This window comes from Sorghum bicolor, chromosome 3 (assembly GCF_000003195.3).
Source record: "Sorghum bicolor cultivar BTx623 chromosome 3, Sorghum_bicolor_NCBIv3, whole genome shotgun sequence".
In the NCBI taxonomy this organism is placed as follows: Eukaryota; Viridiplantae; Streptophyta; class Magnoliopsida; order Poales; family Poaceae; genus Sorghum; species Sorghum bicolor.
Window position 1 is genome coordinate 65,543,816 of NC_012872.2, and position 26,778 is coordinate 65,570,593.

Consider the following 26,778-nt stretch of genomic DNA (forward strand, 5'->3'; position numbering starts at 1 on the left):
CGTCCCGGCCACCCCGGGGGTTCCTCCTTAGCCTAGTCGAGTCGGAGGTCTTCGGCCTGGCCGCGTTCTCGCCATCCTCGGACCCGGGAAGGTCGGAGGTTTCCCCCTTTCCTTGCTTGTGGGCCTCCGCCGGTGTCTCAGTCCCTGCACACACTTAGCACGACCAGACGAGTCGTCAACATCAGTATTTTCCAGTGAAGGATATCCTTCGACGCTTCAGGCGTCGGAGGTTCCTTGGGTGAAGGATAACCTTCGACGCTAGCAGGGGGAAGGATGCAGCTGTTCCCCAACAATTTCATTTGAGTAAAAATCAAATAATTTTTAGCGCCTCCAATTACCTCACGGCTTCAGCTTTAATTCTAGTTATCCCATCATCAATAATAGTATAATACTAGCTATTTTGTCATCTATCTCCACTCCCTCTTTTTCTAATTTTGCCAACAACCTGATATAGATGACATGGTTATTTTTTATAATTAATATAGAATGACATGGATTTAGTGGGAAATGTGAAAGGTCCTTGTTTGGTTTTGGTAATTGAGTGACAACTTAGGTGGACTAATAGTGTTTATATGAGATACACAGGAGATTAGTCCACAGGTGATGATGTGATGATGGAGGAGCTCATTGCATATGAGACATGACATGGAGTCATGTGACCAAGGTGGAGAAGATCAAGATGAGGCTTGGCTTGATGGACCGGTTGCAAGAGTGAAGGGCAAGTCGGAGGCTTTGAAGCGAGGGACCGCGTGTGACGGTGAAGCTTGAGCAAGACTTGGCGCCGATGGACCGAGGCAACGGTGAAGAGCAAGTGAGGTCAAGATCAATGAACCAATACGGTCGCGTGATGATATGAAGTGGATCATATCATTTGGTGATTGGTTGGTGCATGTGTTGCATCAATATTGGAGGAGATGGAATGGAAAGCGCAAGGCAAAGGTATAACCTAGGGCTTTTCCATTTCACCGGTCATAGGTGTGTAGAGAAGTTTATGACCGGATTTAGGATAGATGGCCGTACTATCAAGAGGGGCAAACTTGTTTGCATATCGGTCATCTAGTGCCACTTGAGCGATCTAACTTTGCATACGTGTTAGGATCGAGTGGCGTGGCAAGTTGAGAGGCTAACTCCTTTGGTGAAAATGTTTGTGAAAATGCTAACACACTTGCACATGATGGTGTACACTTGGTGGTGTTGGCACATTTGCAAAGGAGAAGGTGTTGAAGTTGATTTTGTTCAACTTGGAGAAGAGAGAGAAGTCTTTCGGTGTTCTCCGGACATTAGGATGGCATTTAGATTGAATACTGCTTTGATCCATTTTGATTTGGATTGAGTATTCATTTTTATTGGATAGTACTCTAAGTAAGCTTTCCAAAATGTCCAAGATCATCGAATTTGGAGTTCGGAGCTAGAAGTTAGCAACCTAACAAGTTGAACTGCAGGCACAGGACGCACTGTTCCAGCGTCCGGTGGCACAGGACGCTGAGCGTCCGGTGGCACAGGACGCACTGTTCCAGCGTCCGGTGGCACAGGACGCTGAGAGTCCGGTGCTGCTGCAAGTTTGCGTTGCTCTCTGCGTGTGAGTCCGGTGAGCACCGGACCGTCCGGTGTGAAGCAGCAGAGCGTCCGGTGCTACTGTTCCAGACGCGCGTGCGTGTGCTAGCCGTTGGCGGCAACGGTCAAGTTCAAACGGCTAGTGACACGTGGCTGTTTTGGAGCACAGGACGCACTGTTCCAGCGTCCGGTGGCTCCTGCAGTGAGTCCGGTGCCCCCAGTTTTTGCCCAGTGAAGGGGCAACGGCTAGTTTAGCCCTTGGGGCTATAAATAGAAGTGGTGGCCGGCCTTGGCCGGTGCTGAGCACCCTTGGGACTTAGTGTCCATGCTTGGGGAGTGCTAGGAAAGCCTCTAACTCACTTGTGCTTGCAAGAGTGCGAATCAATAGCGAGTGAGCGATTCTAGTGCGTTGCATTGAGAGATTGCATCGAGTGGCACTAGGTGTTCGTGTTGCAAGCCGGTGGTGCTTGTTACTCTTGGAGGTTGCCACCTCCTAGACGGCTTGGTGGCTTGTGACTCCGTCGAAGCACGCAAGGAGATTGTGCGGTGCTCCGGAGAAGAGATTGTGAGGGGTACGGTGCTCACCCCGCGGGGATCGCGAAGAGCAACTCTAGTGGATTGCTTGTGGCTTGGAGGATCCCCATCTTGAGAGTGGATGTGCGGCACCCGCTGAGGGTTTGGCTTTGGAATGCCAATTAGCTCGTGATCCATCAAGTGGGTGTATCGCCACAACGAGGACGTAGCTTGGTGGCAACCAAGTGAACCTCGGTAAAAATCACCGTGTCAACATTGTCTACTCTTCTCGGTGGTTTGCATTCGCTATACACAAGCTTGTATTTACATTCTTTATATACTTGTGCTTGTGTAGTTGCTTTTGTAATTAGTTAAGCTTGTGTAGCTTGCTAGTTACCTTCTTGCTTGTGTAGCTAGAAGTAGTTCCCTTGCGTGGCTAATTCGGTTTGTGTAACCTTGTTAGTCACATTGCTTAGTTTGTGTAGCTAAGTAAGTTGCGCTCTCTAATTTGGCATTAGTTGCCTTGTTATTGAGCTTGCTAGTGAGCTTAGGCTTTGTGCGCTTTGCCTCACTAGTTTGTGTAGGAGCTCCCCCGGTTTGCAAAGTACTAGTGGCATAGGTTTGTGTGACCTTGCTCCTAGAATTGGTTAGGTGAGCTCTTGCTAAGGTAGCACCTTGCTTGCTTGTTTAGGATCTTTTCAAGGTGCTAGAGAACTTAGATAGAGGGGTGTAGTCTTGGCTAGACCGATAGTTTTAATTCCGCATTTGTTTCGGTTAGCCGGCGCGATAAGTTTTAGAAAGGACTATTCACCTCCCCTCTCGACCCTTCAAAATGATGTGGACATCTTGCACGAAGAGATAAAATATTTAGTGGGTCATTTAGCGGAGAATGATGTGGACACCTTGCATGAAGAGAGAATTCATCTAGTAGGGTTTAGCTTTATAAGAGTTATAGATTCCAAGAATCTTAAAGAGTTTGACCAAAATTATATGATAAGATAATAACATTTGTTATACCAATTAAGTATCATTAGATTCTTTATTAATTATATTTTTATAGTATATCTATTTGATGTCATAAATTTTTATATTTTTCTCTATAACTTTAATCAAACTTAAGATGTTTTGACTCTCTAAAATTCTTAGAACGGATGAAGTACCTTTGTATCAGTAGGATACTTTATTATGGAAAGTTAGAGTGAGTCGGCTCGGATATAGCAATGGGCCTGGCGAAGGGCGCCTCCCTTCTTAGTTGCATTTGTAGGCCGGGAGGCCTCTTTAGCTTAGGGGCCCAGGTCGACCTTTCTTTTTCACTAGCCCAACAGAGAACCTTTCACGGCCCTGCTAGAGTAGTTTAACAATCGAAATAGAAACAGAAACAGAGTGTAGAGTTCATCTTCTTCTCCAAGCTGATTTCTGCTTGTTAGCTGGTATAGATCTACATAGGTACTCACGTCAACGGAAAATCTCGCGTTCACCTCCTCTCCAGTCGCTCCGCCTCCCGCAGTCCCGCCTACCTCTGTCCCTCTCCCTCTCTTGTTTCTTTCCTGTCGGCGGCGGCCGGGGGTGCTGCGCCGCTCTCACCTTCGCCGGCGACGAGCATCCACAAGGTACGCCATCTTCCGTTACCTCTCCCCCTCCCACTGTGCCAAACCGAGCACCCCAAACCCTAATTTGGGCTATTTTAATCCGGATCTGCCCGATTACATGCATATGTGTTATAACCCTACCTTCGATCTTAGCCGTGTCCTACACTCGATCCGCCCCTGGTGGGTTTATGTCCTGTGGTGTTGTGTAATGGTGTATTTATTTATTTACTGATGAATTTTGTGTGGATTATTTCACTGAGGTTTGGTATTTCGTTTGCAGTAGCGATCTCTTTACTAGCGGCGTAGAGGTAACGAAGAAGCCCTGACAATGAGCAGCATCGGCACAGGTTATGATTTGTCTGTCACCACCTTCTCTCCGGATGGCCGCGTCTTCCAGGTCGAGTATGCCACGAAGGCTGTCGATAACAGCGGGTTAGGTTTCACTGCCTCCGACTTCCAATTTTGTTTTGCTTCACTTGTTCTTTTTTTAAGAATCTTATTGATGAAGCCATGGTATTTGTTAATTAATAGGACTATTGTTGGGATCAAGTGCAAAGATGGCATTGTCCTGGTAAGATAGGATTGGGCATTCTCATTTTTCCCCTTCAGTTCAGTTGTAAAGTTGTTTGTTGCTGACTGGATTGCAATTTGGTGGGTGGTCCTTTAGGGTGTTGAGAAGCTAGTAACCTCAAAGATGATTCTGGAGGGGTCAAACCGGAGGATCCATTCAGTGCACCACCACTCGGGCTTGGTAATGCCTTTACAAGTAACTCAAGATTGATAATGGTTTTGATGTAAAATCATGCTGTTGATGAAAAAATATAGGACCCTATTGGAGTTCTGCTTTGGCCTTCTAATCTGTACTATTAAAGATTGAATGTAGGAGCAAGACAGAAAAGCATGCTCTATTATCTGTTTTCCTATATAATCAACCGTGGATGAAAAGTAGTAAAGACGTTTATCTATTGAGATTTTATTTTTCTTTTAAATTTTCTTGCAGTGACGCCTTTTCTTTTCTTGCAAAACTCCATGTTCCATTAACCACTTTTTATGAATTGTGTGTGTTTTCACAAATTACTGTTATGCTCAATTACAGGCTGTTGCTGGTTTGGCAGCAGATGGCAGGCAAATTGTTTCAAGGACCAAATCAGAAGCTGCCAGTTATGAAAAGTAAGCACCTAGTCTTTACACCCTGCGAGACCTTTTATATGATTATATGTTCTAAAACTTTAATGCACCAGGGTCTATGGAGAACCCATTCCTGTGAAGGAATTGGCAGACCGTGTGGCAAGTTATGTTCATCTTTGCACGCTGTACTGGTGGCTCAGGTAATATTTCAACAGTAGTGGTCCATAAATATTGGAGGCATGACTTTTATTCGTCAAACTTTATTGTTGGCTACCCTAACTTGGTTTCTGTTGTATCAGACCTTTTGGTTGCGGTGTTATTCTTGGAGGTTATGATAGGGATGGGCCACAGCTCTACATGATAGAGCCCTCAGGGGTTTCCTATGTAAGTTGTTACTGTATTACATAGTTGTATCAATGTGAGTGCGTAGGCTTATGACTTTAGCTTTTACATGAATTACCAGTTTACCACCAATCATGTGTTCATGTTCAGTATGGATGGCTTTGTTTTTAAGTTGCATTATGCATTAGGAGTCTTGTTAATTAGAAATACATAGTGTTTATTGACTTTACAAACTGTAACAGAAATACTTCGGTGCTGCATTGGGGAAGGGAAGGCAGGCTGCAAAGACGTAAGCTTATCATTTTTTATTTTGTTTGTAATGCTATCTTTGTTTCTTGTTCTGTTGCCAATGCATAAAACATAACCAAATAAACATTTATTGCCTTTTATTGTAAAAGTGGTTATAATTACAACCTATTCCCTCCAGTCACAAATAATTAGTATTGGGCTGTTGGTGCAGTCCTCAGAAGCCAAAACACACCTGTAACTAGTACTTTTTGTTACAAAACAATTGCAGAACATAGGAAAAGTATTACTTTTAGGAAACTACATTATAAGACAAATCTACTCATCATTTTCAAATACCCAAACTCAACATAAAAAGTAATATGCAGCCAAAGTTTTGACTGACTTAGGACATCTACAAATGTCATATATTTGTGACTTGGGGGAGTAGCTCGCTGACAAGGAAATCAAAAGAGAAACTAGTACCCTTATCAAACCTGAAGATTTTCAGGCCAATGTTAGCATGCTGATATAGAATAGTGACTATACCATTACATTGTGAAATGATCTTTGTGCATAAGCTACCTCAGTATGTTCATTGATTAGAGTTAACCATTAAACATATAGGCAGGATCCATTAATACAATTGCAGATTACATTTTACAAACTATCTCAGATTTTATGTATATCCTTTCCTTTATTTTCCAATGAAATATTGGCTTTTAAAATAATCTGATGGTAGTAATGATTGAATTTAGCTTTTTGTTTCATAATATTTTTAACAAGAATACTTATGCAACTGCTCTTAAATTTACCTCTGGAATTTTTTCTTGTTTCTGTTTGAAACTTCTTTCTGTCTTCCTACTATCGATGGATGGACCTGAGAATGATTCTGAACCCAACTCTTTGATTCTTATCTTGCAGTGAGATAGAAAAGTTGAAACTTTCAGAGCTTACCTGCCGAGAAGGCATTGTTGAAGTTGCAAAGATGTATGTCTAAGTCTATTTTCTCATAATAGAACAATTTTTCCACTTCATGGATTTTTTGTTTTCATTTTACGTATTCCCTGAATGCATGCTGTTGGCTATAGCTTTGCTGGCTTTCATTTTGCTGTGGATTAATTGGCTTCAGTTATTGTTCTACACTGTTCAATTTCATTCTGGAAATCTGCTGTTCATATTTATACAAAGCTTGGCAAAGGGTGTACCCAGTTATTATTGTTGAGTAATTAAGGTTTTCTGTGAGTACTTTTTTTTGTACTAAACATTTTTATATCAAAAGTTTGCTGGTAGGAGTGATATCCCTAGAAAGCTGCTTAGAAATATCATCATTGCACTGTAGCTTTGATAATCCTGCAAACAATTGTCATAGAAAATCCTAAAAACTACTCTTGTTAGTTGCTACAGTAGAAGCACATGCTAGTTTACATCTTATTTAAGATATTGCCAAGTTGCTTTTATATTTTCCTTCTTATATGACGCCAATGTACCTGAAAAGGCTACTGCTCTTCAAAATTTACGTTCTGACAAAATGTTCCCAATGCAGAATTTATGGAGTGCATGACGAAGCCAAGGACAAAGCTTTTGAGTTGGAGTTGAGCTGGATCTGTGATGAATCGAAGCGCCAGCATGAGAAGGTACTGTGGGATATTCACATGAAGAATGGTCTCTGTATGTTTCTCCATTTGAATTTAAAGCTAAATTTCTTTGCTCATCTGTCATACAGGTTCCAAATGACCTGTTGGAGCAGGCCAAAGCTGCTGCTCAGGCAGCTCTTGAGGAGATGGATGCTGACTAAGAAACAAGATGATATGCCCAAACTTAATTGTTTGGTGCTGTTGAAATCTTTGATCCCTTTGCGGGTGACAGTCTGGACATGGCCAATTTGTCTGATTTTATTTTGATGTCATGTAAAACTCGGGTCATGTAAGTTTGAATCTGGATTGATTGATATCATAGCTGTGGTGTTTTAACATTCTGGTTTAGTCATGGCACTTGCGTTCTTTAGGAAGCTTGTTCACTTGAACTTATCTATCGAATCTGTCAGTTATTTAGCAGTGTTTTTCTCATATAACAAATCAGCAAACAATGCTTTCAGTCATGATTTTTCAGCCAAGTGAATAGCAGAATAGGACCCACATGTAGACTGAACTGCGTCTTTGTTCGCACCAGGAGCACGGCAGCTACATCCGAGTTGTAGCTGTTTCTTGATGCGCTAGGTACTCTTCTGTGTTTGCCAAATGGTAAGCAGATTTGCAACTGTGCTATCTTTTTGATATGTGTGTGATCGCATAGTTCTCACCAGGGCTTAATATTGGAATTATCAAAAGTATACCCCTAAATGGGCATTAAAGTAAGGAATAATGTGTAGGTGCATGTTAAAAACAATCGCTCTTACAGAGGAGGCAATCTTCATCAGTTGATATTCACGCTAGGATAAGAAACACACAAAAATTTCTTTACCTAAAATTCACGTTATATTTTTTTTTTGCAATAAAATCAAAATATATCTCGTTGCTGTTTTAGTTGTTATAAGTCAAGCCTTTCTAATTTTGATCAAGTTCATAGAAAAATGCATGAGTATCAAGCTAATGTTGTTATAAACCCAACTTGACTTGAAATAGTACATTTATTTGGTATTATGAGAGAATAAGTTAGAACAAAATTTTAAAAACAAAAAAATATATATTACATATAGAATAAGAAGAATTGTATGCACTGAAAAATCATGATAAATTATTGCCGTAATAGATTAGTGTGGAATCGAGATAAATTATAAAATGGGTCAGAGCGAACATTTAAAAGTTAAGTAAAACCAAGAACAAATGATGTAATAAAAAACTAAGGAAAGAAGGCGATCTTCAGATTTAGGCCTTATTTAGTTCTGAATTTTTTTTGTTTTAGGTAGCACTTTTGTGATTTACAGATAAACTGTACAATTAATTTTTATTTTTATCTATATTTAGTGTTTTATGTATATGCCGCAAGATTCGATGTGATGGAGAATCTTGAATTTTTTTTTTAGTTTTTTGGATGAACTAAACAAGGCCTTAAGTCGAAATCGGCCCAGATTAGTTTCCGACTCGATTTCTTGGGCCGGGCGCTTGAGGCCAAGCTTGTCGATCTGGAATTCTGGTCGCAAGGGCATGTACAGCGCGTCTATATGAGTTGTCTGTATCATGTGATTTTTTCAAAAAACACCCCGCGACACTGTCTTGAATGAGGAGAGAGGAGAGTGGTTGTCGGCGAGACGACGAGTGAGGCTCGTGCTCCAGAGACTTTTATCTATATGCCATTACGAAAGATTGACCAAACCAGTAAGCCACTAAAAAGTTGATTCGCAACTTCGTCTTCGGCTATACCGTGTGTCATTCCGTCTCTATTCCGTTCGTTTTCTTTTGTTTTTCTTCCGTTTAAGAGGTCTGTCATGTAGGCCACAGGAAGCACAATGTCCTTGTTACCGTTAGACCATGAGTCTTGAGTCGGCCGCACCACGGCACCACCCAGGCGCAGCACTTCGTCGAGCAGCTGACGCGTGCGCTTACTCTCCTGCGGCTGCGGGCACCGGGCCACCAGGGCACCATGGCGTCCACCGCGCGTGCTCTTGTGGCGCTCCTCCACAGGGCCTCGTCCCTGTCCTCCTCCGCTTCCGCTCTCCGGGGAGCGTCGCTCCTCCGCGGTAACCCGCTCGTGCTCGCGCGCTCTCCTCTCCGCCGATCTGGTCCTATTGGACTGTTGAAATGTCTAGTGTTTTGATTGATCTTATGGTGCTGTCAGGGGATCGACTTATTGGCAGCACCGGCCTGTTCCGGAGGCATGCGGCGAGGCGGCGGATTTCGTCATTCCAGCCGCTCAGCATGGGACGACGCTCCTGCAAAATCGCTGGAAGGAAGGTGATGTGCTATTGCCATGATCTTCTGGACTACTGGCTGTGCATATTTTGGCTCGGGAAGCCTCTGATTGGAATAGAGTAAATGGATGCAGCAACAAATATCAGTGTGTTCCGAATTTTCGTTTGACTCTAAGGATCCGAGCTAGCTTTTGCTGCTAAGTAGTCTAGTTTTAATTTACTTTCCATTAGGATAATTGTGTAGGAAAAAAAAAACTAAAAACAGGAAGCAGCTTTCTTTTCTTGTTTAATGTAGTTAGCTTTAACGTCTCAATATGTATCCTCACGCCAGTTGTTTCTTTGATTCAGGATGCCCAGAATTTGAAGAAGATGAAGCGCAACAGCAAAATTGGAAAAGAAATTGTTGCAGCGTAGGTGTTGCTGGACGCTGTCGCCCGTGCCGACCTCGTCCTCTGAGCCTGAGTCGTTCCCGGCGTCGGAGAAGGACAGGGGGCCGAAGCCCTGGGCGAGCACCTCGGCGGCCGCCCGCTCCGCCTTGCGCCGCTGCGCCGTCACCGTCCGGAGCTGCTCCTCCAGCTCCACCACCTGCAGCGACGGGCTCGGTCATTAAGCCGCCGAGAATGCGAAGAGGAAGGAAGGAAGGTAGCCAGTGGCATTGTGGACAAAATTTTTTTGTTGTCGAGACCAAATAGTTCAGGGGTATTCAAGTCTATTGTCAGGCTATTTAACTGCTGCTAGGCTTAAAAATGGACGGAATGACACACGGGTATAACCGAAGATGAAGTTGGGTACAACGGTGCGAATCAACTTTTTAGTGGCTTTATGGTTTGGTCAATCTTTCATAATGGCATACAGGTAAGATTGACCATTACCAAAGATTGACCAAACCAGTACCGTGCTCCAAGGCTCCGTCGCCGGCCAAGAGACGCGTTGTACAGGCACATCGTCTTCGCTTCGTCGGTGCAGGATCCAGTTGTGGCCCGATTTCGTGCCTCCGCGCCAATCCCCTCCACCTCCGTCTTGTATTCGCCTCATCCCGTCGGACACTCGGACCCCGTCCTTCTCTTCCGCGTTGTCCTCGCCGGTGGCCGGACCTCCCTCCGCGGCAGCAGTTCGGTCGCGGCCACGGCCTGGCGGTAGCGGCGGCTTCCTCCACGGCTGCATCTGCCGCCAGAGAACCTCCACTTGATGATGATATGAAGGTTGCTTCCAATGGTAACAGCACGAGCAGGGTTAGTTTGTTTTTGTTTTTTGTTTTGTTTTTTTTTTTTGCGACCAAAGATGATGAAAGTTTTGTTTTTTTTTTGGACATTTCTGGAACAAACAAACAGCAAGCTCCACTTCCTATTGTGCTGAAACTATGTCATCTCCACTTCCTTCCATCCAGTAACTATTGTATGCTCTGAAACTGTGAACTACTTGTTTTTTCTGAGATTCATGTATGCTCTGAACATTGTCGTCCTTTGCCTTCTTCAGTTTTCAGTTTCAGTTGCATCTGTGTGTGTCATGGCAAAAAAAAAAAAAAGATTTCCTGCCTTTTCATGTGTGCTTTTGATGAACGAACTAATATATGTGCAAGATTGCATCACTGCTTTGGTATTCTAACATGTCCTAATAACGATTGGCTATAGCAGCAAGATTGTAAAAGCATGCTCTATTATCTGTTTTCCTAAACAATCAATTGCTGATGTAAACTAGCACAGATGTTGTATCTATTGAGATTTTTCTTAATTTTTGTTGGAATTGATGCTTTTCCTATTGTTGCTAAGGTACATATCCCATTAGTGGTGTTTATGTATTGTGTGTTGTAATGACAAATTGCTTTATTTTCGTTTGCAAGGCTATTGCAGGCTTAGCAGTAGATGGAAGGCAAATTGTTTCAAGGGCCAAATCAGAAGCTGCTAGTTATGAAAAGTAAGCACCTAGTCTTTTACACCCTGCAAGATCTTTTATATGATTATCATCTAAAACTTTAATGCACCAGGGTCTATGGAGAACCCATTCCTGTGAAGGAATTGGCAGATCGTGTGGCAAGTTATGTTCATCTTTGCACGCTGTACTGGTGGCTCAGGTAATATATATTCAACAGAGTGGTCCATAATTACTGGAGACATGACTTGTATTCATCAAACATTATTTTTGGCTACTGGACTACTGGAGTAAACCTTAACTTGGTCTCTGTTGTATCAGGCCTTTTGGTTGCGGTGTTATTCTTGGAGGCTATGATAGGGATGGGCCACAACTCTATATGATTGAGCCCTCAGGAGTCTCCTATGTAAGCTGTTATTGTATAGCTAGAGTTGTATCAATGCGAGTGCATATACTCATTGTTTTAGTTTTTACATGAGTTATATCCCTCTTCAGCAATGCATTCATGTTCAGTATGAATGATGCTTTCTTTATTGGCATTACATATTAGAAGCCTTGTGAAGTTGAAATACAATGTTTATTGACTTTCAAACTTGACCAGAAATACTTTGGTGCTGCATTGGGGAAGGGAAGACAGGCTGCAAAGACGTAAGCTTGCCAGTTCTTTTTGTTTATAATGCTCTCTTTGCTTGTTCTTCTGTTGCAAATCACTTTCCAATGTATATAAAACATAATCTGATAAACTTTTATTGCCTTTTATCGTAAAAACTCATTTTATTATAGCGTGTTCCCTCGAGTCATGAATAAGTGATGCTTTGGACACTGACAGTCTTCAAAACACAGCTTTAACTAGTATCTTTTTTTGTTATAAAATAGTTCTAAAACATAGGGAAAAAATACTTTTATGAAACTAAATTTCAAGATAAATCTTCTCGTTTCACATTCAATTACCGAAAACCAACACTAAATTATTATACAACCAAAATTTAGACTGATTGACTTAGGACAACCTCAAAATGTCACATATTTGTGACTGGAGAGAGTTGCTTACCGAGAAATAAAACAAGAGAAAGGAGTATCCTCCAACTATCATCTTAGCATTCAATAATATGAACTATTTGACAGATACAATGTTTTTTTACTCTTTTGTGCTGCTTTGTGAACAGAAGTTAAAAATCTAGTTGCCAACATTAGCATATTGATATAGAATATACTGTTACATCGCTCAATGGTCTCCTGCATATGCTTCCTTTTTATGTTCATTGATTAGAGTTAACATTAAATCATAGGCAGGATTCATGTGTATAATTGGAGCTCAAATTTTATTTCACCTTAGCTTTTATATATATCTGATTAAAGTACAGTACTGGCTTTAGCCTTTGTGTTCCATAATCTTGTTAACAAGAATATTTTGTCAATAGCTATTATATTAAGTTTACCGTTGGGATTGTTCTTGTTTCTGTGCATACTTGTTTTATCTTATGGATGGACCTCAGAATGATTCTGAACTCTACTGTTTGCATGTACTCTTGCAGTGAGATAGAGAAGTTGAAGCTTTCTGAGCTTACATGCTGAGAAGGCATCGTTGAAGTTGCAAAGATGTATGTTGTCTCTTTTCCCATAATTGTACAATTTGTCACAACGAGTTTCAAAGTTTTACTTTTTTTCCTTAATGCCTGTTATTGTCAGCCACTCAGCCTTACTGACATTATTTTTCTTTTGATTTATTGGATTCATTCATTGTTCCATGTCATTCTAGAAAGCTATTGCTCATATTTGTGCATTATCTGGCAAAGGGTTTACCTAGTTATTATTGTTTAGTCATTATAAGAACGTCTGTCATTCTGTGAGTACATTCCTTTTATACTAAAATTTTTTCTATTGAAAGTTTGCTGGTAGGAGCGTTATTAGTAAAAAAACTGCTTAGTGCTTGGAAATATAATGATTGCACTGTATTACTGCAAATTATTGGCATAAACAATCTAAAACAACTCTTGTTGCAGCAGAGGTACATGATAGTTTACATCTTATCTCAAGTGATCCTAAGTTGTCGTTGTTTAAACTTTGATACCTAAACATATTGCCGATTTTCTTTTTATATTCCTGCTTATAATTAATAAAATGAACCTGAAAAGGCCGCTGTTCAAAATTTGCATTCTGACAAAACCTGGCCAATGCAGAATTTACGGAGTGCATGACGAAGCAAAGGACAAAGCTTTTGAGTTGGAGTTGAGCTGGATCTGTGATGAATCGAAGCGCCAGCATCAGAAGGTACTGTGGGATTCATATGAAGAATGGTCTCTGAATATTTGTGGACGTGAATTTTATTGTACCTTTTTTTTGCTCACTTGTCATACAGGTTCCAAATGAACTGTTGGAGCACGCCAAGGCCGCTGCTCAGGCAGCTTTTGAGGAGATGCATGCTGACTAAGAAACACCATTGATAGACCTGAACTTGTTTCATCTTTCGGTGATTTTGAAATCTTTGATCCCTTTGGGCTAATGGACTGGACGTGGCAAAAAATTGCCAGATTTTACTTTGAGTGCGATGTAAAATTTCATAGATGTACCTAATGAAACTTTCGGTTCACCGGTCCATGGAAATTTGAATCTAGACAGATATCAGGGCCGTGTTGTTTGCATTCTGGTGAAATAACGGTGCTTGAGTTCTCCACCTGGACGAATTGCTTGCCTCTGTACCAGTTACGCAAGACTGCAGTCCTGGACTGCGTTTCTGCTCGAACCAGGAGCTGGGGACAGGATTTCAGCTATTTTTGCTCACTATTTTCCGTATGGCTTGCAGTCTTGTGTAAACGTGTCCCTTTGCTTTATTTGTGTATAGCATAGCTGGCACCAGGGCATAGATTGGAATCAGCAAAATCAAATTTAGCCAACCCATCGAAGAAAGCGAAAGCGAACAAACCACGAATGATACAGGGTTAAGGAAGGTATATCGCATGCAGGCCACCAGGTGAATGGTAAAGTATCCCTTCGCTTTCACTTACTGAGGCGGCAATCTTTAACAGCCTTTTTCAGTTAACATTCTCTGGCATAATAATGTAACGAATCGAAATTATCGTTTGAGCATCTTCAAAAGCTCCTTGGAAGTTATTCGGTAGCCAATGATTGTACTGAGTGAACAATATCAATACATAATTCTATTTTTATCCTTTTCTAATACTTTCCAATAATTATATAGCTTCCTAAAAATTGAAAAGGGGCGAAGAGGACGTTCGGACAGATATCAAGCGCATATTTAGGAGTCCAGGGGATTTACTCGCTTATATCTTTAAGGAGTTTAGATATAGTACTTTCCATTAATTAGCTTCCTAAAAAAATGAACTAGAGTAACGTCAAATGTTTTCTGTAATTAACTTGCTATAAATCAATAGGTTTAGCAAGTTAGCAAAATAAGTAGCAACTTCAATTTATTTTACCTCCAATTGTTTCCTATGTCAGCATTCTATAAACGATTTTGTGTTGGAAACTTAGAATTATCTCCCACCAACCAAACTTTTTTTAAATATAAATTCCTCTGTCACTTACCATTTTCTCATCTAGAACCTTTTATTTTTTTTCTTAATTTACTCGTGCATCCAATTTACTCCATCTTCTGAGAAAAACTTTGAATAGGGAGTGAATATGGAGTTTGTTTTAACTCTAGAAACTTACAATTTAGAGAGGATAATTAACAAAATTTTATTTTAAAGAGACTTTTTCCCTTTCTGCTAAAAAAAATAAAAAATAGAGAATTTTCTAAACTCCTGGAGATGCTCATATGGTGTCATTTTGAGAAGCCCTGTCTTGAAGAAAGAAAGAAATAATGAGAGAAATCGCGCAAATTCTCTTCTTAATATTAGCGTTGTTTTTTTCTAAATAAACAAACAAAATCTATTACCAATATGGAGTAGTTTGGCGGATCCCTCGTTGCAGGTTGCGCGTGCCTTAATTAACTCAGCCGATCAGCCAAAAATCGGCAATTGCTATTCTGGGGCAAGGCGAAAAGAAACAAGAGCAGGCGGCCAACCCAACGCCAACGCGGTCCAGCCAAGTCCAACCCACCCCACCCCACCCCACCCACCAACCGAGTCGGTCGCCGACGCGTCGCCAACGGAAACTTCTCAAAGCGCCGACGGGTTCCACCGCGCCCGTAATTTCAAGGGAAGCCGTCCCCACCGCCGCAGCGGCCGCCTCCTCACGGACCCCGAAGGCCGCGGTGCCTCCCGCCCCGCCCCTCGCCGGCGACCATCGGCCGCCGGCGACGCCCGGCATGCCGCCCTCCCGCCTCGTCCACCTCATCCTCCTCGCCACGCTCTCGCTCCTCCTCGCGCAAACCCTAGCCACCTCTTCCCCCACGCCCGCCGCCGCGTCGGCGGCGGCGGAGGCGGAGTCCGGCGACCCCTGCGCGGCCGCCGTCGCGGACGGGGACGGAGACGTCCCGCTGTGCCCGGTGCGGTGCTTCCGCCCGGACCCGGTCTGCGGCGCCGACGGGGTCACGTACTGGTGCGGCTGCCCCGAGGCGACCTGCGCGGGGGCCCGCGTGGCGCGCCGCGGCTACTGCGAGGTCGGCGCCGGCTCCGCGCCCGTCTCGGGCCAGGCGCTGCTGCTCGTCCACATCGTCTGGCTCTTCGTGCTCGGCGCCGCCGTCCTCCTCGGCTTCCTCTGATGCGCACGCCATCTTCCCTCCCGCTCCCGCAGGTGTATTCCCCCTCCCCGTAACCATTGTCCCGATCTTCTGTTGGCTCTTGCCTTCTTGGTGTGCTGTTGAGGCTGAGGAATGGTGATGTGACGATTTCGTTGTAATTTTGAGAGGATTCGTCTAGAGATGTAACTCAGTTCTTTCTCAGATCTGTTGGGTTCAGCTTTGCTTTACATTTCGGAGCAGAGTTGTGATGATTGGTTGCCAAATGTTGTAGGTTGAGATCATGTAAACAGTTGTAAATTCTTTGCTAACAAATCGCATTGATCAGATTGTTGCTGTCCAGAAATTTGGGATTGATGATGGCAAATTGAATTTGAACTGTGATTGTCATCTCAGAGCTGCCTAAACTAAATGAGGCCTTGTTTAGTTTCGAAAAAAAAATTCGGATTTCGCTACTGTAGCATTTTCGTTTTTATTTGATAAATATTATCCAATCATGAACTAACTAGGATTAAAAGATTTGTTTCGTGATTTACAGACAAACTGTGTAATTAGTTTTTGTTTTTATCTATATTTAATGCTTCATGCATGTGTCGCAAGATTCGATGTGACGGGAATCTTAAAAACTTTTTGGATTTCGGGATGAACTAAACAAGGCCTGAATTTGAAATTAGCAGGTACCATTGCGTTGTTCTTGTGGCAATCCTTTTTTAAGGGAGGCTGTTTCAAATCAAAAAGAAAAAAAATGCTATAATGTTTTGTAGTCAGTGATTTGCACATGAACATAATTCTGCATATCCCGCGGTCTTGTAGGGCAGAAAAACCGTCATATGTTCGCTTGAGTTATATTTTTCCTTTTATCATAAATTAGCAAATAATATTTTTAGCCATAGCTTTTCAGCTAAGTGAACAGATTGATTTGTAAGGTGGTGGTGCCTAGAAATGGTACCTCAGATGAAGCTGAGGATAAATAAGACTTGGGTTAAACAGTGGAAATATAAATTATGAATAATTTTTAAATTATTGAGTTTGGTAATGTGAAAGTTATATGAATATATTTGTCTTTGAAAAATAATTTTATAAAAATATGTGTATATTATTTTTGATAAATATTTTGAAGATCATGTCACTATCTAAAATGACTTTATTTTTAAGTATGAAGGCAGTAATTTTTTGTGTGTGCATTTGTGTTCACTGTTCAGCATATGTTTGTAGTACTCCCTCCATCTCAAATTGTAAGTCATTCTAAAAATCTTGGAGAGTCAAACTTTTCTAAGTTTGACCAAATTTATATTATAAAATAATAATTATTATGGTACTAACTAAGTATCATTAGATCCTTTTAATTATATTTTCATAGTATACTCACTTTACGTTACAAATCTTATAAATCTTAGTATTTTTCTCTATAATTTTGGTCAAACGTGAAAATGTTTTGACTCTTCAAGATTGTTGGAATGACTTGCAATTTGGGATGGAGGGAGTATTATTCTTGCTTTTGACGGGGTTCTCGTGCCAGAATAATTTCTTCGCTCCTCGTACCCTATAAGCGGGCCAAGATGATCACCGTTCAACCCCTCCTGCACGCAGCCTTATCACCGTTCAACCCCTCTTAGACGTTGCTGTCAAAAAAAAAGAAAGAAAAAATAAGTCTACTTTTCCTCCTTCAACTTTCACGAAAGTTCGTTTTTTCTCCCTCAACTTTAAAATCAGGCAAACCACCTTTCTTAACTTTTCAAACAGTATATTTTAACTTTTTGGAACGGTTTTGAAGACGGTTTTACTACAGAAGATGAAGGATAGTTTTGCTAGGACAATAGTTTTGTCTTTCTTTTTAATTGTTTCGGCAGAATTTTTGAAAAATTATAGTAAATCACAAAAAACATAAAATAAAAAATCTAATGTTTTTGAACTTCACATAAGTAGATCTACTAAGTAAACATATAATATGGTATGCTTTAGTGCACAATTTTTGCTATAAAGATTTTATCTTTTACCTTTTTTATTTATTTGGCTGAATCTTTAAATAATTATAGTAAGCTATAGAAAATCATAAAATAGAAAATTTAATTTTGTTGGACTCCACCTTAGTATATATACACCATGAACATATAATATGGGTATGCTTTAGTTCGACAAAATAATTACAGAAGCTGCAACTATGAATTATTTTAATTAATTATAGAAAAATAAAAGATAAAATTTTCACATCTAAACAAAGGCCTAAATCGAGAGTCGAGAGGACAAACTACTGCTAGTACTAGTACATCTAGAGAAACAACACAGCCTCAGCCCTCAAGAGGGTAAGAAGCAGCAAAGCCTAGTTAGACCGACAAGGATGATGTTTCCCACTCGACTGCAATGGCTTGGCTGGCCAGAGATCCATGCATCACTCGTCATCCTGCAAACCAGCTTTGTATTAGCTTCAATATTACCATTTGCTTTGGACTGCATGAACTACTTGTGTCACTGCCCACCCTGTAGTAAAACAACTCCATACATGATTCTATTTGGGCCACTAAGCGAGAAGTATTCGAACCATATGTCAATTAGATTAGTATTTTTTATTTGTGAAATTTATAGTGCTTGACAAGAATAGAGCCATCCATTTGAATATAGATGACTATAGAATAAGAAGAACCAATGTTGCGAAACTTAAGTTGCTGACAGAAACCTAAAATATATAAGCCATAAATTATTTCTAAGATAAATTAAAAGGGTAGAATAGTACTTTTAATGCCCCTTATCTCTTTATTCCAGCTTTGTCTTCTTTCGTGTCTCCGCCCTCTCCAACGTGGGTGGTGTGGCTCGGCCTCAGGCGACCTGCCAAAGCACCTCCCCACCTAGTGCCCTCCAGCCACGTGTATGCTATCCTCGCCGTCTCTAGTCATGCCATTTGTTGGTCCCTCGACGACGCTGATGGTGGGGAGGATGGCATAGAGCTCGCTGCCGTCCACAGTCCATCAAAAAGTTCCCTTGGCTCGTGGACCTCCCACTCATCGGCATCGGCATGTCCACGGGCGAGTACTTTCTCTCCGCACTCAAGGCCAGGATTAAGTTCAGCAGTGCCACCGTCATGATCGCAGAGGGCTTGTGTGGGGCCATGGCTGAGATCCCCACTAGGTATCCACCGTCGTTGTTCGTGCACATGCCCAAGAGCACGAGGTGGCGCGGTTGGTCGTGGACAATATGGGCAAGCTTAGAGAGAAGCATGTTGGTGTTCGAGAGATCCAGCGGTGACTTCATCATGAGCTGTTGGGTTGCCTCAGGGAGTTATTATGCATAGTAAAAAGTATTTAACTTTTCTGACTTACCTTTTTTTAATCTACAAAGGCTGCAAATAATTTTTAAGAGAGGAATCAGTAGTTCCTCCTTTAGCAGCCTAGAAAACCCACGTTCCTATTCCTACGTTCCACGTTCCTGGAACATCTACGTGATGAAAACATGAACGTTCCTATTTTCACGTAATTTTCAATCTAGCAACGGTGACGGGAACATGACTATTATGTTTCTCCCAAGCACTGTAACAAAACACTTTTTATTTATGATAGTAAGATGCCGGTACAGAAGACATTAATTTAAAACCTAGCAGGCACATACTATTCAATTATTTCACGACTTCCTCTTGACTTGCATCTAGGAGCTCTCATTTCCCTTTCCCTTGGCTTGTGGGTGCGGTGGCGGCGGTGACGGAACAGTATAACCTGAAACCAAAGTCCATTTCATGTCATATTCACCCATTCTACTGCATATAGGAAGGTTGTGCATTAAAAAGGTTTATCCGCTTGTTAATTGACATGGGCACAACACAATGATATAAGACACTTTAAACTAAATACTCTACTTACTTCCGCATTTGCTTCCCGTTTGCAACGTCTTTCCCAACTGGCGTGCGAGTGTAACAAGCTTCTCGGCGCTTATTTTCTTCTCGTCATCTTGATCGAGGATATGACACACGCAAGGGATATCGGATTTTTGGATAGCCTCGATGCAGTCGACGGTCGGGAAGTGGTACGCTCCGTTATGTTTTATGGTTCGTCTACAGTGAATCATGACCAACAGTTTCTCGGTGTGACAATCAGGCTCACCGCACGCTTGATGCGCTAAAAAGATGGCGCCAATTGAAACAAGCATCAGAAGCTCAACGATCACCTTGGTAGCCATTCAGAGTACTCGCAGGACAAAAAAAATTGTGGGATGGTATATGAACCTTGATCGCAATGTGCACAACAAAACCTGCACGTCGTAATTTATACACGGCAAAAAGTTCCGATGGATATCGTTGCACTGAAGTTTGAATTAAAAAATAGTAAAAATAAATGTCGAGGAATCTTTGGCACCGTCCAGCCAGAGGTGTACTTATAATCGTATATATTTATTAGTCTGCCACTTAAGACTTCGCTGAATTGATAGTAATTTAATAAGGATAGAAAAAGAGTTAAGGTACCCCTGTCTCAAAATAAATTAAATTCTAAAGTTGTTCTAAATCAGATATTTAGGTTTCAGCAAACTTAGCAATATTATTTATGACACTAAATTAGTACCATTAGATACATCATGAAATATACTTCATTCTAAATTATTTTTTTGATGAAATAGGAGGGGTCACTCCATTCTAAATTATAAGTCATTTCTACTTTCTTGAGTTAAAACATCTCAAGTTTGATCAAAATTATAGAGAAAAATATAAAGATTTATGAGATCAAATAGGTATACTATAAAAATATAATTAATAAAGAATCTAATAATATTTATTTGGTATTATAAATGATATCATTTTAATATATAAATTTGGTCAAGATACTTTGACTCTTTAAAAAAAATAAAATGGCTTATAATTTAGGATGAAAGGAGTATTTTTGTGGTATATTTATTTGGTGCCATACATGGTGTATTACCTTTCTTAAGATAGTTCAATTTAGGTTATTCTAGAAATTTATTTATTTTTCTATAGTGGCTGTCATATCATAGTTATATTTATTAAATAACATGAGACCTCTGCAAAGATGATAACATTGGGACTAGCTTTCGAACTTAAGACTTACCAAACAAAATAATCGAGCTGATAGATGCAGATTTTAGATATGATAAATTTAGTTTTGATCTCATAGCCAACTCATCAATCTATATCTCTTATAAAGATAAACTTCAGTAACTATTTCTCTTATCATGCAAAGTGTTTATATCAGCATTCACTAGAACATCCTAGTAACATAGTGGCGGAGGGAGGGGGCTGAGGGGGGCCTGGCACCCCCCAACCTTCGCATAACTCCTTTAATACACCTCATAGCTTAGATGCTTAATTATCTAATTAGCTAGTTCATAATGATATATCTGTAATAAAGTTTCTATTCTTATTTCATATTAATCTCTACTAGTTTCTTATACAGATAAAATCTAGATCTTTCTAATATTTTCTTCATATCTTTTATTTTTATTATTGCCTATCAAACACTAGTTTGTCCTCTACCACACACTCTAATTATCTAGTTAATTAAAATCAGCGTTTTCCTTATTTAATCCTTCTGAATTGATCTCCAACAATAGCATTAGTCTTCCTATTATCTTTCTTATCTCCTATGTTTCTATCATTATTCGTCTAAAGTCTAAACGGTCATTTAGCTCAAGTACTCAACTTTTAAACACTAACAGTGGTATGGTGTTTTTATTTAACTTTCTATTTAAATGACCATTTTACCCGTTTAAGTGATCGTCTTGTCTGAGGCTAAACGATATGTAACTGATTGTTTGTCATTTGATGTTATGATCTACTACTAATTAATTTTGTCTCATTTAACTACTTGTTTTTATTGTAATTATTTTTCTAGCCAAAGAAATAGATTGATCAGGTGAAGGTTAGAGGCCTGAGACTAATTAAATTTCTCTTTATTTTTTTAGTTTTTCTGCTTTTTTGTATCGCAACGCAAACGTTTATTTTGATGCTATGTATACCTTTGTCATGTAATATTTTGACACACATGATTGTTCTTGCCTTCTTGGTTTGCATGGCCCCCCTATGTTCAACTCCTGGCTCCGCCCCTGCAGTAGCACATAGCAATCATCTATCTCGCCATGCAAAGTGTCCACATCAGCATCCACTAACACATCCAATTAACACATACCATTATGTCTCCATTCAAGCTATTCACATTAGCAAACCATGCCATTATCAACATATATTGCTGCATTACCAACATCATATACATACATCTCTTGATTCTTAGTGATTAACACTCAACCTACTTATATTATTTCTTCATGTCTGCGGCAACGCGCGGGGAATCCTCATAATCTCTAATAAAACTAATCCCCACTATAGATTATATCTCATCTCATCCTGGAGCGATCCACGTCATCACAAGGACCCCACCAAATCACTAATTTAAGCTCAAACATTAACTTACATTTGCAGATATGCACTTAGACCAATCTTAATGTGATTTCATCAGAGTTTCATGGGCATTAAATATATTTATGTGACACTGTATTAATGAAGTGAGAGATGATACAAGTTTCATAGGAGTAGAAAGAGTTTTATGGAGATCAAACTCTTCTACACTGTTTCTAAAATTAGATGTGTCGAAAACTGAGACATGAAACACCCGATTGAAACTAGCCTTAAAAATAAGAAGACTACACTTAAAAGACAAGAAACCTATTCAATTTTACTAAATTGATGGAAATCTATAAAGCCACAAGTAAGCATGGTCAGAACCATATGGTCCAATACTTCACTAGATGGAATCACGATCAAGATATCAGCCAAACGATCGACCCTTAGCAACCAGGTAGCGGGAGACAGGTACCGATTCGCTTTGAAGTTTCCACGACAACACGCATAATATTTTCTAGTGGTACTATCAAACTGAATTGCCACACCAACCGTCGATCCTCATAGCTCATATTTGATCCCTATCAAATCTTTACTATTTATTTAACATTTATTTTGGAGGAACGTCCTATATCCATTTAAAGTTGTGTACTCGACTAGGAAAATAGTTTGTGTATCAATTTGGCATGAATCGTCGTATATCTGTTTTAAAGTTGTGTACTCGACCAAGGGAAAAAGTTGGTATCAATTTGGCATGAACGCGTATATATCAGCATTAGAGCTTTTTACACAACAAATAAAAAAACTTTTGTATCGATTTTTTTGCGATGAACTTTTGTATCGATTTAGGATGTTCTAATTGACTAGCGAATACTCCCTCCATTCCAAAAAAAGATGCAATTCTCACTTTCTATAAAATCAAACGGTTTCAAGTTTTTTCAAATTTATACGAAAAACTACTAACATTTATGAGATATATTTTTATAGTAAACCTATTAGTAACATAAATGTAAAAACTAATTTCTATAAATTTGGCATGACACATCCTAGATCTAGAATTGCATTGTCTTTGGACAGAGGAAATATGTTGCAATTAGACATACATCGTCTCTTGCATGGTTACTTGCCGACTTACAGCTCAAAGATTTTCAATGCATCTCGAAATCGGACATCATAGTGTGCCGAGTGATTCTCTAAATCTATTAGCATGATTGGCTTGGTGATTTTATGTTATGTGTTTTAATTCTCTTAGAATCGGACTCACACAATGTCTGGGCATGTTTTTTTTTTTTGAAAAATCAATGTCTGGACATATTGCTATAATTCATATATGGGTATGGAAGAGAGTGATGACCACAAAAACTCTATATGTTTACATATTATATGATGTGACTACCTCTCCCTATTCTCCATGTTGCAATCTTAAGTGAAGATGACATTAGCGTATCGATGGACAAAGAATCACTTAAACTCTCGCTTAGCGGTTTGATTAGTTAGCATAGTATATGATGTGACTACCTCTTTCTATTTTCTCCATATTGCAATCTTATTAGGTGAAGATGGCATTAGCGTATCTATGGACAAATAATCACTTAAGCTCTCGCTTAGCAATTTGATTAGTTCGGTAAAACCAGTTGCATCGTTACTCAAGATCTAATCTTATTTTACCCTAGTTTGTTTTTTATCCATTTTTTCTTTTCTTGGTCCGGTTCCTGGATTCATTACCCTAGCTAGTTTGTTTTTTATCCATCGTTACTCATGTTGCGATTTTTTTTCTCATAAATGTCACAAACAATAAATGTAATAATATTGTGGGCCTTTGAACAGTTGACTTTTCTCTAAGAAATAAAAAATCCCACCACCAAGTTGTTGCACTTATGATTAAAAAATGAACTTATTGTTATTAAAGTTTGGATCAATTGATGATTTAGCTAATCAAACAGTTGGATAGTAATGAAACTTTGGCTATGATATATTTATGAGAAATTTTTTGGTATTTTACAGTGAGAGAGAAAAGTTCTATTAATGTTGTATTTTAGTTTGATATAAGCTTAATATGACATTATCATATTACTGTCAATATATATTACAGATGTCATCATTATTATAAAATAAATTATAGATCTAAAAATTTATAGATAGGATAAAACATAAATTACCATATTAATATTCTTGGTATCTAATTAGTATCATTGGAAAGATATTTGAGTCATGTTTTTTTAACACATTTACTTGAAGATACAAATACTGTACGTATTTTCTACAAATCAGATCAAACTCGTGGCACGAAAACCTAAAATGACACTTAATTTGGGACGGATGGAGTAGACATGTATCATTTTTATGGTTGTTTTTCATGAATGTTTGATAGTCTTTTTTGTTGCAATGCACAAAAGTATTTGCTGGTAGTATGCACCAAAGTCACAAATACAATAATAGCTTGGTGGTGGAATCCCTATAATATCTATAGCTAAAGTTATGAGTTTGAATATAAGTTATTCCATTATATTTTCTATTTTTTATCTTTATCAGCAAACGTGCTCCACATGTTGCAATCGAACCTAATACGTCTTAGAATCAGGCGTTATGCTATCATAGGACGTGAGTTACATCCTAGAGAAAATTCTTTGAGTATCTTCTAAAATTATACACATCCATTATATGACATTGAAAATTAAAACTTTCCTTCATTACTATTCATTTCATACTTTTTCATCTCTTACTATATGCCACTTGAAATTATAGCTTCTTTTGATTGCTATTCATTTAGGCTTTTTCATCCCTTATTATATGCCATCAATATCAATTTTATATTTTTTCCAACCATTAAATGTTGCGCGAACAAAAATCAGGAACACCGATATATATACCTAATGATTGTTGTTGAGGGCATTGACGACTGAATCATAAAAAAATGCTTCCACATATTTCTAATAAAGGTAAGAATAATGCATTTTCAGTTTTCATTTGTTTGTAATGTATTTGTAAATTGACATTAGTGGCACACGAGGCAAGGAAAAAAACTAATTCCAATGAAGAGAAGATGTAACTTTGTGTAACACCCTAAAAATTGTTTTGTGGAAAATAGAGCTAAAATAATTTAATTTTGAATTTTTGTGCTCATGAAACAATGGAAATAATAATCTTCATTAAAATAAAACTTATCATAGAATTTAGCAACTGGTTGTGCATTCATATTGGGGCATTATTTTCATTGTATTGTGTGGATTTAAACTGATTTTAAAATGATTTTCAAACTTGTTTTTGAAATGGCTTTGAAATAAAAGAAAACAAAAAAAAAAGGGAAACCTGCCCTCTCTCTATTCTGGCCGAAGGCCCATCCCATCCTCCCAACCCCGCGGCCCAGATCGTTCCCGGCCCAGCACGCCACCTCCCTCCCCCTCGCCTCGGCCCGCATGCGCAACCGAGCAGGAGCCGTGGCCCAGCCAGCCCGCATCCTCCCCTCTCCCTCTTCTTCGGCTGACCGCCGGGACCCGCCACCACACCCGCTGACCCCCGGCCCCCACACGTCGGACCCTTTCTTCTTCCTTGAGCGTGGCCGAACCGGACTCCATCCAGGAACCAAATCCCGCGAGTCTCGGGATTTCCTGCCCTTGTGCGCACCGAGCCGCAATAAGCCTCCACGCTCTCTTCCCGTGCTTCCCTTTTTTCCATCTATTAGAGTCGCGAGCCCTAGCCGCCTTAAACGTCGTGGATCGGATCTTCCCGAGTAGGAGTTCGCCGCCGCCGTGTTTTTCTTCAATCAAAGCTGCCTAGAGGCGTTTGATCCTTGGCCGAGCTTCGCAACACGTCGACGAAGGTGCTGAGCCCCTCCTCCTACCCTGTACCGCGTTCTTTCGACCTCACGCACTGACCGAACCTCGCAGGAGCGTGACCGGCCGCCATTCTAAGCACCGCGTTGCCCTCGGGTCTTCCTCGTCCTCGTCTTTGTGCTAGGTGAGTCCGCTTGAAGCTCCGCTTCGTCCCCATGCTCTTTATTTGTTAAACGGTGCACCGGAACACTTTCCCAACCAACTCCGGCGAGGAGCAAGGCCCTCCGGCCATGGCGCCACCGCCGGAGGCTCTGTAGCCGGCCAGCACCCCCTCTTCCCTCCTGGGATTGATCCAGAGCCGTTCGATCTAAAACCAACGCGCCAGATTAGAACTTACCCCTTCGGGGTGATTTTATTAAAGAGCCCCTGACGTTTTTATATATGAAACCCGCGGTCCAAAACGTACAGCATCAAATACGCTTTCTGAGTTGGAAGACGTAAAGTCTGCCGGCTTGTTTCCAAATTACGTTTTCAGTATTTACAGTTTTGCCACCAGATTTAAATTGCTTATAACATGCTCATCTTAAATCCGTTTTGGTCCATTCAAATTGCGTTAGGTTCGTAATTATGAGCTTTACATGTTAGTAACATTATTTTCTCAGTTTGAAATCTTTTAATTTCGTGATCCTACTTAATTAATTACTTTCCTATATAAAATCTTAGAAAATTCATAACTTCACCGTTTTAATTCCGATTTTCGTGATCTTTACGTCTATGAAATCGTAGCGATGCGTAGAATCATTTTATAAACTTTTCATACTGTTTTTATATGATTGGTGTACTGTTCTAATAGTAGACTTGTTTGCTTCGTGTATGTTTGTCTCCGATTGTTTGTGTGATCGATGATCGAGTTTAGACGGAGAGCAGTTTTCGGTGGTCAAGATCAGAGCCTTGGACAAGTG

The 26,778-nt window shown here is 40.1% G+C and overlaps 3 protein-coding genes across 3 annotated transcripts; all 3 read left to right on the forward strand.

Annotated features, from left to right (window-relative positions):
* On the forward strand, positions 3,415–7,408 carry LOC8055273 (proteasome subunit alpha type-3). Its single transcript, XM_002456467.2, has 11 exons — positions 3,415–3,677; positions 3,937–4,088; positions 4,188–4,227; positions 4,324–4,407; positions 4,753–4,826; positions 4,898–4,984; positions 5,084–5,168; positions 5,369–5,415; positions 6,276–6,341; positions 6,898–6,988; positions 7,078–7,408. Exons 2-11 carry the CDS (start codon positions 3,985–3,987, stop codon positions 7,147–7,149), a joined length of 750 nt encoding a protein of 249 aa, XP_002456512.1. The 5' UTR covers positions 3,415–3,677; positions 3,937–3,984; the 3' UTR covers positions 7,150–7,408.
* Positions 8,822–11,272, forward strand: LOC8055274. The gene is made up of 5 exons (XM_021456321.1): positions 8,822–9,030; positions 9,129–9,244; positions 9,550–9,843; positions 11,042–11,115; positions 11,186–11,272. Exons 1-4 carry the CDS (start codon positions 8,822–8,824, stop codon positions 11,104–11,106), a joined length of 684 nt encoding a protein of 227 aa, XP_021311996.1. The 3' UTR covers positions 11,107–11,115; positions 11,186–11,272.
* Positions 15,139–16,087, forward strand: LOC8055275. The gene has a single exon (XM_002456469.2). It carries the CDS (start codon positions 15,341–15,343, stop codon positions 15,734–15,736), a length of 396 nt encoding a protein of 131 aa, XP_002456514.1. The 5' UTR covers positions 15,139–15,340; the 3' UTR covers positions 15,737–16,087.

Coding starts and splice junctions, on each gene's coding strand:
- LOC8055273 (XM_002456467.2), top strand. CDS start 3,985: ATGAGCAGCATCGGCACAGGTTATGATTTGTCTGTCACCACCTTCTCT. Junction 4,408..4,752: donor TGCACCACCACTCGGGCTTG/GTAATGCCTTTA, acceptor GCTCAATTACAG/GCTGTTGCTGGTTTGGCAGC. Junction 4,985..5,083: donor ACGCTGTACTGGTGGCTCAG/GTAATATTTCAA, acceptor CTGTTGTATCAG/ACCTTTTGGTTGCGGTGTTA.
- LOC8055274 (XM_021456321.1), top strand. CDS start 8,822: ATGAGTCTTGAGTCGGCCGCACCACGGCACCACCCAGGCGCAGCACTT. Junction 9,031..9,128: donor GGGAGCGTCGCTCCTCCGCG/GTAACCCGCTCG, acceptor TGGTGCTGTCAG/GGGATCGACTTATTGGCAGC. Junction 9,844..11,041: donor GCGAAGAGGAAGGAAGGAAG/GTAGCCAGTGGC, acceptor TTCGTTTGCAAG/GCTATTGCAGGCTTAGCAGT.
- LOC8055275 (XM_002456469.2), top strand. CDS start 15,341: ATGCCGCCCTCCCGCCTCGTCCACCTCATCCTCCTCGCCACGCTCTCG.